The sequence below is a fragment of the Strigops habroptila genome, chromosome 2 (assembly GCF_004027225.2).
Source record: "Strigops habroptila isolate Jane chromosome 2, bStrHab1.2.pri, whole genome shotgun sequence".
Taxonomy (NCBI): Eukaryota; Metazoa; Chordata; class Aves; order Psittaciformes; family Psittacidae; genus Strigops; species Strigops habroptila.
Window position 1 is genome coordinate 20,506,122 of NC_044278.2, and position 14,803 is coordinate 20,520,924.

Consider the following 14,803-nt stretch of genomic DNA (forward strand, 5'->3'; position numbering starts at 1 on the left):
CTCCTTGCACACTGAAACCTCAGTGCAAAAGGCTCTCTTACTATTACAATTTGATTTAGGAACATAAAGGAATGAGGTTAATATGTTTATTCAACTTTCTTGGTGAAAATATTTTAAGACTACCTTCTCTATGTAACTATCTTGACTGTTACAAGCTCCTTTGGTCAGGGTCTGCACCAGCGTGAACGCAATTTCCATGCATTGTTTCAGTCTGGAAATGAAACAATTTTCATTAATGGGAACCTGGTTCTCAAGCAGAACAATTAGACCCACTTCAGGTTGAAAAAAGATAAAAGCATGCTAATTTGGATGGAGGACTCTTCTTTCAAGGCAGCCAATTGAGTCATCAGCCTGCCACCCACCTGACTGTCTGACAGGTAATTAGGAGATAGTCCTCTTTTTGTGTAGAGTGTGTGCGTAAACCTCCACATGCTGGTGTCACTGCCCATTGGAACTTCCAGAGGAAAGAGCTAGTCAGTGGCAAAAGAGTGAGGAGAGCACGTTTGTCAGACGGTGCCCAACAAACTGACTTGTTTTTTGATTTAGCTCGTTATTTTTGTCTTTTCACAGCTACCTGAAGTTTCTGGCAGTAAAGTCGTCATGGCAGACCTGGGCTGCAAAAAACCCAGTGACTGCACCGTCTCCAGGCTGCTCAGCGTAGTGGAGAGTGAACTCCGGGCTGGCAGAGACAAAGGTGATCCCACTGAGAAACAGCTCCAGGTTGTCTTAGAGGATGCGACGCTCTGGCAGAGATTCCGAGAAGTCACTAATGAGATGATTGTGACCAAGAATGGCAGGTGAGTGATCTGCTCAGCACTGTGGGCTAAGTCTAGATGGCAACCAGGGGGGTTAACTGCTATAGTAATAAACTGTGTGTATAAGTCTGAGAGAACTGCAGGGAACATGTAGCAGTTTTATCCCTGCAGCCTTGCAGTCCCCTAAAACCACATATGGACAGAATAGGGTGCCCCTGCTCCTTTTTGGTCACTGCTAAACCGTTCCCTCCATCCTTTATTCCTGCTTGTGAAACACGCTGGAGAAATATGTTGACTGGCTTAAGGCTGCACAAAAAGGGAACTTTTGCAAGGGAATTGATGGTACCTCTCAAACCCTTTTGAATGACTTCTTGTACTAACAATCAGCCTTTATTTGCAAGTCCTTAACTGTAGACCTCAAATTACTGTACAGAAGCAAATTGGTGGTGTTATCCCCAGCTGCAGTTCCTGTCTCTTTGGCTGTGGGTATTAACAGCTTGTACAAGCAGTCTGTACTAGAATGGGGTACAATAAACCTGTGCCCTACATGGCATGTATGTGCAGTCCAGACTGCATGGTCCCATAATGGTATCGCTCCGTAGCTGTTGCTGGTGCCCTTAGAAACAAGTGTGGAATATTGGTTAAAACATACAGTTTTAGAAAGGCAAAATATTGTGTTGTAAATGCAAAATATTGTGTTGTAAATGGATCACATATGTTACTAGTTGGGGAACAGGAAAGGCATAGGAAAATCTGGCAAGAAGGATACTAATTCTGAATAAGACACTGGCTTGTAGAAGGCTCTTCACAGAGGTTCTGCTCTGAACTGGGCTGACAGCAGAGCCCACCCCATAACAGACAGGCAGCTACTACAGGAAGGTTCTCTGTACATTTGGTACTAAGGTTTTTATTTAATGTACCCCTGCAACCCCTCTGCCACCACCTGCACCCCCCAACATGTACACATTTCTTTTGCAAGACCTCTCAGGAGATCCACATAGGAGAGAGGAATTAAGAGACAAAGATTTACTCATGTGGTGTGACTTTTATTGATGTTGCAGACCTTGATTTAGCAGAATTTGTGGGCAATATTACTACTGACTGTAGCTTGACAAGGGACAGGGATGAAAGCAATTGAAAGGAAAAATCTAGCCTGTTGGCTCAGCAAGGTTGTTCTGTTGAGAAAACAGCTACCTTCCCAAAGTATCAGCTCTTGGTGTAACCCTGCCTATTGCCATTCTGATTCCTCCTAATAAGCTATAGGGACAGAAATCTTCTGCTAAGATTCTCTTTATACCAAGAAGCTGCTTTTTGTTTCATTTAAATTGCTTTAAAAACTTTGTTAGGCTACAGCAAACTTTTGAGTGGACTTTCACTTAGCGTGCGGTAGCTTAAACTGACTCCTCAGCAGTGCAAATGATCAGAAATAAGGTAAGATAGGTTTGCCTCAAATTCATTAAATTGGTACAAAGAATCACACCTTACCAACAGGAACTTTTCAGTTTCTTTCCTCTCAGCTAATGTAAATCATGACTGCACGGTGATACTAGTTATCTCTAAAATGTCTAGGTGAGTACACAGATAAAATCCTTTTATGATGATGATAAGAGAATCTTTTGTTATTTAAATATGCCTGGTTACTTTTTATTTCACTGTGTTAACTCCCTTATTTTTCTTTATTCTTATTTGTACACTCCTTATCAGCTTGATTCTACTTTTCCTAAAGCCAGTGACAGCTCTAGTAATGTCAGTGGGGACAGGAATAGATTCTTTATGATCAAACTACAGTCATCTCAAAATAAAAAATTATAAAAGTATGTCACACTGTCATCTGCATAAATCCTTTTAACAAAGTTCCTGTACCATCGGGGACTATGAAAAAGGATCTCTTGCATTTCTGAAAGTATCTTCCATAACAAAACATCAGCTCATTAAAAAAAAGGGAAATACAGACAGTGGCCTGCAGCAAAGCTCTCTGAGCAACTCCATGCAGTTCAAAAGGAGACAAACCTGAGACAGCTTCCATTGAGTGCTGAGTTTTTTCAGATTCAATATACTTCAGTGATTGTCCCCAGAGGGATTCTCAATAGAAAAAATATTGACCTCATTCTGCTGGTGCTTGAATCTGTAGGACTAACTCAGTGATTCTTGCTGAAGGGCGTATGAATGCTTTTGAAAACTCTGTTCTTAGATCAAGAGGAACAGCCAGTCTGAAGTTCTGTGTGTGAAAACTAAGACAGTTTGTGCAGACACATTGTTAGCAAAATTCAGAAATTAAACCGAAACCTGATACAGGAGCATCGGAGAGCATGAAAGGTTGATTGACTAGTGATCCTCGAGGGTCAAATTCTAGCATGCACAATTCTCTCTGCTTTGACTGAGTCATCTCTAATTGGTACTGAGGGTCCCAAAATGTCATAATTAGATGAACCAACTTCACTGTTAATACATAGATATGTCTCCATATAGAACTTCGTTATAATAACCACCTGCCATAGCAATATGCTTAAGTACACAGGGAACAGGATATACTTCAGTGCAATTAAACCACATACTATACCACAAAATGCATCCCAGTAGCTGCAGCTGATATGGTGGGAATCAGTCTCCTATTTTGCTCAGATTTATTATATTCAATTGGTACTTCAGTATAAACCGCTCTGTGTTTATACCATATCAGCTATGCAGTATGCTAAGGCTTTGCCCAGAGGCAGGAAGGTGCCATTTTTCCCCTCTGCACATGGGGAGAATCCACAGTGGATCAATGCAGGCAAATGCGAGTCGGGGGAATGAAGTCCTTTCCAGGCTTAAATGCTAAAGCAACTTTACTAGTATTACACATTCAAGTTTGATATCAAACACCTTCCCACTCAAGTTCTGTACTGTGGAGTAATTGTAGCAGATCTGCTCTAAATAAACTGAAGAGGCTGAAGTGCTCAACTATTGCAGTAATGGAGGTCACGTGTGTACCTACCTGGTCATTGAAACAAACATTCTGACTGAAACAATTATAGAGAAATCATAATTTGCCATGCTAAAAGACAGACAAATGTGATTTTTCATAGCAAAGCCACTTAATCAGCACAAGTGAGGTTGTAAGTTTTTCATCATTAAAATCTGTACAGTCAAGACATGCTGGTCCAGGTGAGGCAGAGATTAACTGCGTGTGAAGCAGGTTAATACACCGAAGTGCTATAATCTCTGTGACACAGGAGGTTAGAGTTGATGTAATGACTGTATTCTCTTCTGGCATTAGCCTAGAGGCCTTCCGGGGATACACTCAAGCCTCGCAAGTAGAAAGGCAGAGAAGTCTGCATTGTGGGCAGAGGAATTAACAATCTGTATGTTAACACAAATAGTTCTGATAAATCTAGTGATACTAAATTTTCATGTGGATGAATTTTCCCCTCCACTTCAATTTCAGCTAAATATCTAAGTGTGTTACTTTGAGGACTAATTGTACAGAGCCTGGGCAGTGCAGGGGACAATGTATCCACACTTTTTATCACGTCCCAGTTTGATAGCTGGAGCATCCTGGCCAGAAAGACACATTAAAAATAGCATATAAATCCTTGGCTAAGCTTCTATTTAGTGAGAAAGATCACAGTTCAATATATCTTCCTCAATGTTGCACAGGCCCTACATCATTAAGTATTTGTATTAGATGAAAAATCTCAAATTTCTCAAATCCTGTCTTTTCCTGTCAGCAGAAGGTGATGAATGTACACAGCAAGAACTATATAAAGGTATCCAGAAAAGTAGGTGGTGAGTGGGATGTCACTGTTAGCAATCTGCAGTTGGGTGTCACTGGAAAGTACGGCTGCAGGGGCAGAGAGTTTCAATGTCCTTTTAGAGTGCCTGGAGTGTCAGTTCTTTTATTGCCTATTTTGGACACCTTATGCTGCTACCTACCTAAGCCTAGAGAGCCACCTTACCTTAGCCCCAAGGCCATGGATCTCAGGCAGTTGCTGTGTTTGGTTGGTGTATCTGGTCTTTCTGTACCCATCAAGAAAAGGAGCTTGAAGATTCGCTGGCTTATGCATAAAAATGTGGCATGGCAAAATGGCAGTTGCCAGGAGAGGTCAGTACAGAGGTGTCTGGGGCAGGGAGGGCTCTTCTCGTACAAGAATGTGGGAGGTGATACATAACAGCTGTAATAATCTTCCACTGTAAAGACATGTATTTGTTGACAAGCTAAGAAACTTAGTGAATAGGATACCTTTGTTGGGAGACTCCTCTATTCTGCTGATCACATTTTTTTTTCCCAGTTCCTGAAACTGTTGGAGCCCTAATAACTCTATTGCTGCAGAATTTCAGGCACTGAGATGCCAATTCAAAGCTGTGTGATATGGATCACAAGTACTGGGACAGACAGAAAACTGCTGAAAATCTAGCTGTGAGCTGCTGCAAATCTCCTTTACAAAAGAAAAAATAATAATTAAAAGGGGATTGAGAAAAGGTGGCACTGGACTTGTACGATCAAAAGGAGCATTTTCCCAAAACTAAACAAAGGCAGGATTTCTTGTGCATTTTTTAAATGCACAAGACAGTGGGAAGACTGGATGATAGATATTTATTGCTTAGTAAAGGACAACGTTGCATCTAAGGTGGAACTAAAAGCAGAACCACCTGATCAAGCTGATGAGGTCAGGGAACATGGAAGGATGGGACCAAATTACTGGAAGAACTGAAAAGTGCAAGGTCTAATGGCAAGGATTTTAACCAGACTTCTCAAACTGGAGATTTATGTAATGGTTGTGGGACAATATGAGAATACATGCACTTAGGAAAGGGAGAAAACACATTTCAGCTAACCACAGACTTTTAAATACATCCTCGTAATAAGAATTCAGGATGTATTTTGAGGGAAAGAGTAATGAAGTATATGGAAAACAATAGAAAATGAGATAAAAAGGCATTTTACTAAATTTAAGTCATGCCAGACTAACCTGTCACAACCCTGATAAAGTAAAGAAGTATTTTTAGACAAGGAAAATGTAGCAGACTTATTAGGGCATTCAGAATAGCACTACCTGGAAACCACTACTCAAGTGGGAGATGCTGGGGATTAACACAAGAACCATGGGAAATGACAGAGAAAAGTGACTCACTTTGCTCACAAAATGATAGAATATTGCCATCCCTTCAAAGGAAGGGAGAAAACCCGTTTGTATAGAGTAGCATGGTCAATAAATCTAACTGGAGTCTGATGAGTACCTGGCTGGGATTATGTCCTCATTGCTGGAGACTGCAGTCTGATCTCAGAGGATATAGCCACAGTCAGACAAAGTGGGACTCGGACACTTGCCAGAGTACGGGAGCGTGTGCTGGGGGAATCTAAGCACCAAAGAAGTGCACTTTATAATAGGATTCTACAGCTAATGCAGTGCATCTGTGGTTCAGCTCCACCTTGTCAGCCATTTTCATCTCTTGTCCAATCCTGTTCGTGCCTCCTTTCCCACACCTAAGGATGTATTTAGCATGTCCAGATCCCATGGACTTTGCTGATGCTGTACACAGCTCATTATGTTTGTAACTCTTGGCATGATCAAGACCTTAGCGCCCTACTTTAGCGATAACGTATTTTTTTCCTAAATGATTGAAATAAAATGAAGGATTAATCTTAAAGAGACTTCTTCAGCTAGATGGAGGGAGGATGTTTTTCACACTGACCTAATCTGTGAGCATCTGGTCACATACATACTAAGGAGAGCGTTTCAAAGCCAGTTTCCAGTGGTGCACTCCTTTTTTGTTTCCTGGCCAGGCGAATGTTCCCTGTTTTGAAGATCAGCGTGTCAGGCTTGGACCCGAATGCCATGTATTCCTTCCTGCTGGACTTTGCCCCCACTGATGGCCACCGCTGGAAGTATGTCAATGGAGAATGGGTGCCAGCTGGGAAGCCAGAGCCACCAAACCACAGCTGCGTCTACATCCACCCAGACTCTCCCAACTTTGGGGCCCATTGGATGAAAGCTGCCATTTCCTTCAGCAAAGTCAAACTTACCAACAAGCTCAATGGGAGTGGGCAGGTATGGCCTGATGTTTCCCCATACACCTCTTGGCTTCAATTGCAAGCACCTACCAATCAAGAAATATCAAGAGTGCATTTATGTAATTATAGAGGCCCTTACAGGCCTCTTCACCCACAGATGCCAATTATTCTCTGGAGGCCAAATGTAAACAGGAATAAACAGGCCTTAATTGGCGCTTTCAGATTTTAATGGACTTCTTGATGTTAAGAGAGACAGAGTGCTGTGGTTTACTTAATCATCAGGGGGCTTTTCAGAGTTGGTCTTGTGTGCTGGGGATTTTTACATAGGACTTCAGAGAAAAGGGGAAAAAATGGTCACGGGTATTAGGTTTTTGTTGTGTTCCCCCATGTTGTTTGGTGTAAGTGGAATGTTGGCAGGAGTCAGATAGCAGAATAAAAGGCTGCTCCTAAATGAAATAATTACTATGTCTGCTTCTGCATCATGATAATTATCAATATTCTATTGAATCAGCGTTGGCCTTTGGAAAGAAACCACATGTACCAGAAATAAGTGACTTTCTCTTTGAACCCCTTAAAAATGCAAACAGGAAAATTAGTTTTGTTTCGTATTTTATTTTTGATGATGCATCTAAAGGTAGAATGTTGCACAAGACCTTTTGTTTGCTTGTTTGCTTTGTACAAAACTCCTACGTTGGATGATACTTGTCATCCCAGAATCAATTTCTTACATGTAAATATTATATGTTCTCTATCTGTTATTTCCATTAGGTTTTGAGGTACCTCCACAAGCCTAGTACCCTAATTAGGTAGGAAATTATCTCTTATTTACAGACTGGCGAACATAAACATGACCTGACTTTTCCTAAGTCACACATGGAATCAGCACATAAAATTTACTGTGGAGCACAGAACAGCATCTGAATTTGCAAATTCTTGTCCTGCATCCAGGACCTTTAGAAAAGTCAAAGGCCTTGGAAAAGTATGCATGGGAGTAAAAAGCTACAGAAAACTAACTTGAAGGGTCAAAGAGATCCTGGGGAAAAAACAGAGGAATGCGATATGTCCATATGGTGAAGTAGAAAACAAGGGAGGAGTAGCCATATGGGAAAAGCCCAAGCAAAAGTCACTAAATAACAAACCAGGTTAGAGACATCTGCTAAGACTTGTTTAGATACACTTCATTTTGCTCAGAGAGATGACTAGGTGACTGCCTCAGCTCCCTCCTGCCCTGACTTCTGTGATGGTGATTCTGAGTCTTTCAGATAGTAGAAGCAGGACAGGGATTGCCCTTTAACTGTTTTGACAGCCTCTAGTGCAGTGGAAGCCCAATGGTTTGAAGGCCACAGCTGCCAACACAAATATTCACTAATGCTGCCATATCAAAAGCTTTAAATCCAAGTCCAGTGAGGTCTCATTCTGTTCAGCCCTGTGGTTCATCAGAAGAGAAGGCGGCACCTGCCTTTCTGCTCTCAGTAATCACTGACTGAGGAGCTTTAGCAGTGACATCTGGTCTGTTACAGAGCTAGAGCAAAAGAGCAGCTGTGGGATACCAAAACGGCACTGGGGTCTGTCTCTCTGTTTTGTTTTCTGCAGATAATGTTGAACTCCCTGCATAAATATGAGCCCCAGGTACACATAGTTCGAGTAGGAGGCCCCCACCGGATGGTGATGAATTGTTCCTTTCCTGAGACACAGTTCATAGCTGTGACTGCCTACCAAAATGAAGAGGTAGGTGGATGCCACACTGTGCTCTTGGTTACCATTGATGAGATATATTAAATCTTATTAACTACAAGATCAGCATGCTTTCTCTGGTTTCCCCACTGGCCCCATGCAGTGTAATGGTCCATCCAGTCTAATACTCCGACTTCTCTCTGCAGTAGAACATTGTGTAATCTAGTGTCTGGCTGCAGTACTAAGCTAGGTCTAGCTTACTATCCTGCCACAGCTATTCCAGACTGGTCCATCTGTCCTGGCATCCCAATCCTGTACTGGAAAAAAGAAATATAGTCAAGTCCAATATCTTTCTCCAGCAATGACTGACAGTTATAATGACAGCCCTATCGCTTCCTGCTCCTTATAATACATATAATTGCAGAACAGCACAACATTCCATGGGAAAATTTATTCTTAACCCCAAAACTGTAATTGAGAGATGCTTTGGACTGTGGCAACTGCTAACTCACATGCCACATCCCTTAGCTAGTGTTGCTGCAGATTTGATTCATACTTGGTAGGAGTTCAGTGTTTAAACTCTCTTGAAAGGGTCCTCCATCCCACAAGATTTGCCAGACCGGACCATGTCACTAGGCTGCCCCAACTGATGTTCTGCCTGTGGCACTGATCAGTACACAGCACTCTGCAATGAGCAAAGCTCTCTCCTAACCAGCCCTGGAAAACATGTAGTTTTTGTCAGGCTAACCAAGGCAGCTCCACTTAGATTACTCTGGAAGATGTTTTGTCAAGTTTCTGTTCCTTCACTAACATGCCTTGTTTTCTGTAAACTCAAGATAACAGCTCTCAAAATCAAGTATAATCCCTTTGCCAAAGCCTTCCTGGATGCGAAAGAAAGGTGAGTTCACTTTTTTGCTCCTCTAACATTTTGCTGCTGATGTGGTAAAAACTGTGGCATCACAATGTGAAAGATACATTATGTAACTTAAGCTTGTTTCTGCTGCCTTAAATCCAGAGTCATTCCACTGATATTAGTGGGGAGACTGTACAATTATTACAATAGGGTCTAAAGTGAGTGAATATCCTCTGGGGGATCTTAGGACTTAGCACTGTCTACACAGGAAGTCTGAAATGAGATGGTGTGAACTACCCCAGTAATGTTATACACCGTGTGTGTTCACTACATTGTACTTGCACTCCAGTGAATCCCATAATTTGATAGCTTGGAGAGAATAAAAGTTAAATGCAGCTGTTGCAAAACAAAACTAAAGTGAAATTGCACTGTGACTGTAATTTAACTACACTGCTACTATTAAATCTGTGTAATAATGTATGAGGTGTTTATTAAAAGTAACCTGTAGGTGCTAACTATATAAGATGTTAGAGATACTTCCATTGGAAACAAATTGTAGTTTATCTTTCAAAGTTTTACTCTCCTCACCCATGCTAATGCAGAGGGGCATCCAAATTATGCATTCCAGTCCATAATTGCTAATAAATTTTGTTTGGACCTGCTATGTCTTCTGACACATCGAATCATAGAATGGTTTGGGTTGGAAAGGACCTTAAGATCATCTAGTTCCAACCCCCCTGCCATGGGCAGGGACACCTCGCACTAGACCGTGTTTCCCAAGGCTCTGTTCAACCTGGCCTTGAACACTGCCAGGGGTGGAGCACGTCTTTGGGTAACCTGTTCCAGGGCCTCACCACCCTCACAGTAAAGAACTTCCTTATATCAAACCTGAATGTCCCCTGTTTGAAGTTTAAACCCATCACCCCTTTTCCTGTTGCTACAGTCCCTGATGAAGAGTCCTCTGGCATCCTTGCAGGCCCCCTTCAGACATGAAGTGTCCCTACGTGCCTGCCGGAGAATCTGTATTTCTTTCCATTCCTCTCACCACTTAAGAAGCTGCTGTGTATCAGGGTTTCCAGCTGTGGAGGGGGACTGCTGACTTGGGCTTGTCGGGCTGAGCAGGTGGCTCACAGCCCTGCTTTGGTCTGGGTGGGAGGCCAGGCCAGGCTCAGGCTGTTCATGCAAGCAGGAACCGAGCCCACAGGTAGATTTAGAATTCCAGGTTCAGCCCTTAAATTTGGCACAAATTTAGGAACATTTCAATGTATGCCATGAAACATAAGTTCCTACTTCCTTTATGTCAGACTGCAGAAAAATCTATTGCTACGTAGCAAGTGGTTAAAGAAGATGGATTTCCCTCCTTTTTAAATTACTTTTCCTTTATTGAGTGAATAGTCTTGTTTTTAACTTTCTTTTATCATTTCTCAATGAGAAGTTTTACCACTAAGTATTTTGCTTTTCAGAAACCATCCCAAGGATGCTCCAGAAACAGTCTCTGAAGGTCAACATATGACATATTCTCACTGTGAGGTTTTTATTCATGTCAACTGGAAGATATGTGTGATATGATAGGTGCTGGGAACCTGGGACTTAACTGGCTCACACCAGTCATTCACTGGGTCCTGAATTGTGTTCATAGATAGGAATCCTTTAAAAAAATAGAGAAGATTGAAGAAACCTCACAGTAGGAAATATTGCAACAGTTTCTGCAGAGGAATCATTTTGCTTATGATCCCGTTTTTCAGTATTGAAAGGAAGCTAGAATCAAGATGCTGTATGACGTTTTTTAGGGCTTTCTCCCCCATTTGTTTTATACTTGTAACTGTCAATATTTTTGTCACCTATAAAATTACTTTTCACTGGTGAACAGGTAAAAAAATGGGGGGAGCAGAGGTGGTGTTTGTTTTAATGATAGTCAGTTTTTCTTTCATTTGTTCTTTGATGTTTGTGACATTTCCTGTTAGTTGTTTTCAGGTCTTGTTTTTTAGGGTTAGTGGTTTTGGGGTTTTGGGGGGGTTGGTGGTTTTGGGCTTTTTTAATTGCCAGTTGTTCCATAAACCAGTATCTTGGAATCTGCTTGGTATTTCTGAGGCACAGCTGATTCTGCAAGAAGGCTGGTTACTTTCTTTATTGTATTGCAGTGTTTAAGTGCAGTAATAGTTTTCTTGTCTCTCTCCCCTCAAAGTGGGTGGCTGGGTGATTTCCAACCCAGATACAATGTGTGCATCAGGAAGCTCTAATTATCAGTACACTGGACCTTTGCCTCTGGCAGCTCCACACGCTCCCCACAGCTACGAGCGATATTCAGCACTGCGAGGGCATCGGGCTGCTCCATACCCACCTTCCTACATGCAGAGAAATCATTCCCCTACAGGTACAACTTTAATGCTGCTTTGCTTCCAGGGAACAGATGCTCTCTGCCTGTCTGACCCTTGCTTTAGGTTAGCATAAGCATTAAAACAAGCAAGAGCTGAGGCTAGGAAAGAGCATGATGAGTCTGTATCAATCTGCACTGAACCTGCATGCATAAAGTATGGTTAAGGCAGCAAAAAGTAGGTACAAAGAGCAGGGTGCACCGAAATTGTTAATTATAAATGAGAGTGAATGAACTTGCTTAAAGTGGAACTCCTAACAAAAAGAGCATTGCAAGCCTTCTTTCAATGTCATGCCATGAAGCATTTGCACTCCTGAGCCAAAGCAGTCCTTAGTAACACGGTAGGAGCTGACTTGAGATGAGGGCATTTAGGTATTGCCAGAATGTCTTTTGAGTTTATTTCACTCTCTAGATCTGGGTGCAGAGTTCCAGAAATTGATTCCACTTTGATCAAACTGGCCAGAAGCAAGAGTAAGGATAAAGTAATCTGTTTGCTAATTATAATTGAGCAAGGCATCATGTTTAATGGAAATATTTAAGCTCGAGTTATAAGGAAATATCAAAACATTGCCTCTCATATGGCAATTATCATTAATGAAAAGACTATTAGTCAGACTTGCAAAAATGCATATCCTATGTCTATCATGCTGTACCTTCTCATATATCACACCTGGAATTACAATGGCACCTTGCTACTCTCTTAATAAACACATGAATTTTGTCTTTTTACCTATGGAACCTCATGATCAGATTGATTCCTCAGGCCTACCCATGTTCTGTTGCCTTAAGACAATGTCTCTGCAGTAGTTGCTGAGGATTTGCTTGTTACTCTTTTATTTTTTCCCCTCCCAAAGTTAATTTGTTGGAGAGCTCCAGCAATAACCTCCAGGTATTCTCAGGACATGACAGCTGGACTTTGCCATCCTCTCCGCACGCTAATTTGCTCTCAGCGCCACACACAAAGGGAGCTGCCAGCCCTGGACCCAGGTAAGGTTACAGGAAAACTGCTGGTATTAGGAGCAGTGAGGCTTCTAGGACTGCCCCAGTGATTCACACTTTGTGACAAGCTTTAACTGGTGTCCAGGATTTGAAGTGCCCAACTTGAGATTCCTGGACAGATCTTCCAAACAAGGTAATTGTCTCCTGCTCTGAAATCAATGGGAGCTTCATTCTTCCCCAGCACTGCTGAAAACCAGGATCTTGGAACAGCCACAGAGAACTCTGGTGTCTATGGTCTGCGACCCTTTTAAAGCCAAATTATTTTTCATTATACATTTCTCACTATTCTCCTGCATGAAATGAGGATCCTAATCCCATGCAGGGATGTAACAATCTAATTCATGTTCTATTGTAAAAGTATTGTTAATAGAGTATTAAACACTTCTAGGAATGACTGGAATTTAGACCCAGAGAGTCAATTAATTATCAAGTATTTCCCCTTCTTTTCTGAAAATAAATGCACACATTTCTTCTCCAATTTAGGTGCCAGGAAAACCAGCTGCAATTCTTTAAAATTTGTAAGCATTCATAAAAAAGATCTTTCAGTCCTGAAACCTCACATGTGTTTGTACATTTCTCTCCATGCTTCCCTCCAAGGTCATCAGGTCTGATGGTTGCTGATCTAGTTTAGTAACTTGATTCCGATAGCTGCCTTTTAGCAGATAATGCACTCAACTTTACAGTGGTAAATCTCCTGCAGGTGGAAAATGCTTTGAAATAGGTAATTCAATTTGTACTGCTTTTTTTCCAGCCACTACCCTTGCCTGTGGACAGTGAGCAACAGTGCTGTAAACACTGCCAACCCAGGAAGTGAGGTGAACAGCAGCCCTTCCAGCATGTTTCTAAGGGGTAATGTCGCTTTACCCACTGCATCATCAGTCCAAATCCCTCTGCAGGGAATGGTATCTGGCAGCATGGAAACACAAGGGGAAACTGCTCTAGCCAGACTGGCTGACTCTGCGTGGACATCCTCACACTCCTTCTAATGGACTGGCAGCTCACGAGGGAACCTCAGCCAAACCAGACTGACACAAATGGCAAGCGACCCCTTAGAATTGCAGCTCCGAGTAGGAATATGTATGCAGAAAGCCAACTTCATCAAACATAACTTTCCATAATGTATCTCTTGTATGCCAGCGAAGCCAAAATGCATAATGCAAAGGCAGGAAATGTTATGGGAACCAGCTTATTACTGTAACCTTTACGTGTCATTCAGAAAGAATCTTTATAGTTAGTTTAGCTTCTGTATCACATAAAAAATGGTCAGACATGGGACTGAGTGAAGCAGATATGGCAGCTGGATGTTTGCTTGTCATTTTAAAAGTCCTTTCTGTAACTAACGGCTGAGTACTGGGGAAATTGTGAGCAACTGGTAGTTGGAAGGGACAGTGCTGCTTTAAAGACTTTCTGAATCTGTCACATGGAGGTTTTCACAATACCTGAAACTAAACCCTTCAGGGGGTGAAATTAGTCTGACACCCTCATGCCACCTGCATACAGTATTCTCTGTCCCCTTCCCTCCTCCAGCTTCTGTTTGCTGTTTGCGTGCTATAAGGATAATGGACATACTCAAGTCGAGAAAATGGCTGCATTGTAGCAGCAGGGTGAAGGGCATCTAGTTTAGTATTTATAGTCTGATGTAATGGTCTTTGAAATGAAAAGTTCAATGTTTTCTATATGTGCTATTTTTGAAAGGGTGGAGGGAAAAGAATTATAGAAAAAAAGATTTAGCTTGCATTTCCACTTTGCTTCAGGTATAGAGTACAAATAAAATACAAATAAATCATGTATTATCTCCTTAGTGCCTTTCCAAGGTGTAAACACACATACAGGCTTTTTCTCTTAACAGCCTCTGAGCAATTTCAAGCAGCTCTGCCAGAAGCACGTTGCCAGGACATGAATTTTCTGTTCCTAGGCCAGTGACTGGCTATATGATCTTTGGCATGGTATTTCATGTCTTTGTACCTTTTTCCCCCTCTCACCTTTTGTCTGTTTCAGCCTCCTCTTCCAGACTACAGCTTTTCCTATCTTGTGCAAGTGTACAGAATCTAGCCTAGCGAAGGCCTGATCCTGTCTGGGATTTCTAACCACTAGTGTGATGCAGATAGTAACAGTCATCCCCCAGTCTTCCCTGTCCTCTCATGTACCTCCTTGGG

At 41.9% G+C, this 14,803-nt stretch overlaps 1 protein-coding gene across 1 annotated transcript; it reads left to right on the forward strand.

The window, feature by feature from the left end:
* Positions 1-429: 429 nt before the first annotated feature.
* TBX19 (T-box transcription factor 19) lies at positions 430-14,559 on the forward strand. The gene is given in 10 exon segments (XM_030475654.1): positions 430-468; positions 471-565; positions 567-797; positions 6,520-6,784; positions 8,341-8,475; positions 9,258-9,319; positions 10,738-10,799; positions 11,460-11,648; positions 12,503-12,635; positions 13,399-14,559. Coding segments are annotated over 10 exon segments (1,446 nt in total). The 3' UTR covers positions 13,634-14,559.
* The last annotated feature ends 244 nt before the right edge of the window (positions 14,560-14,803 follow it).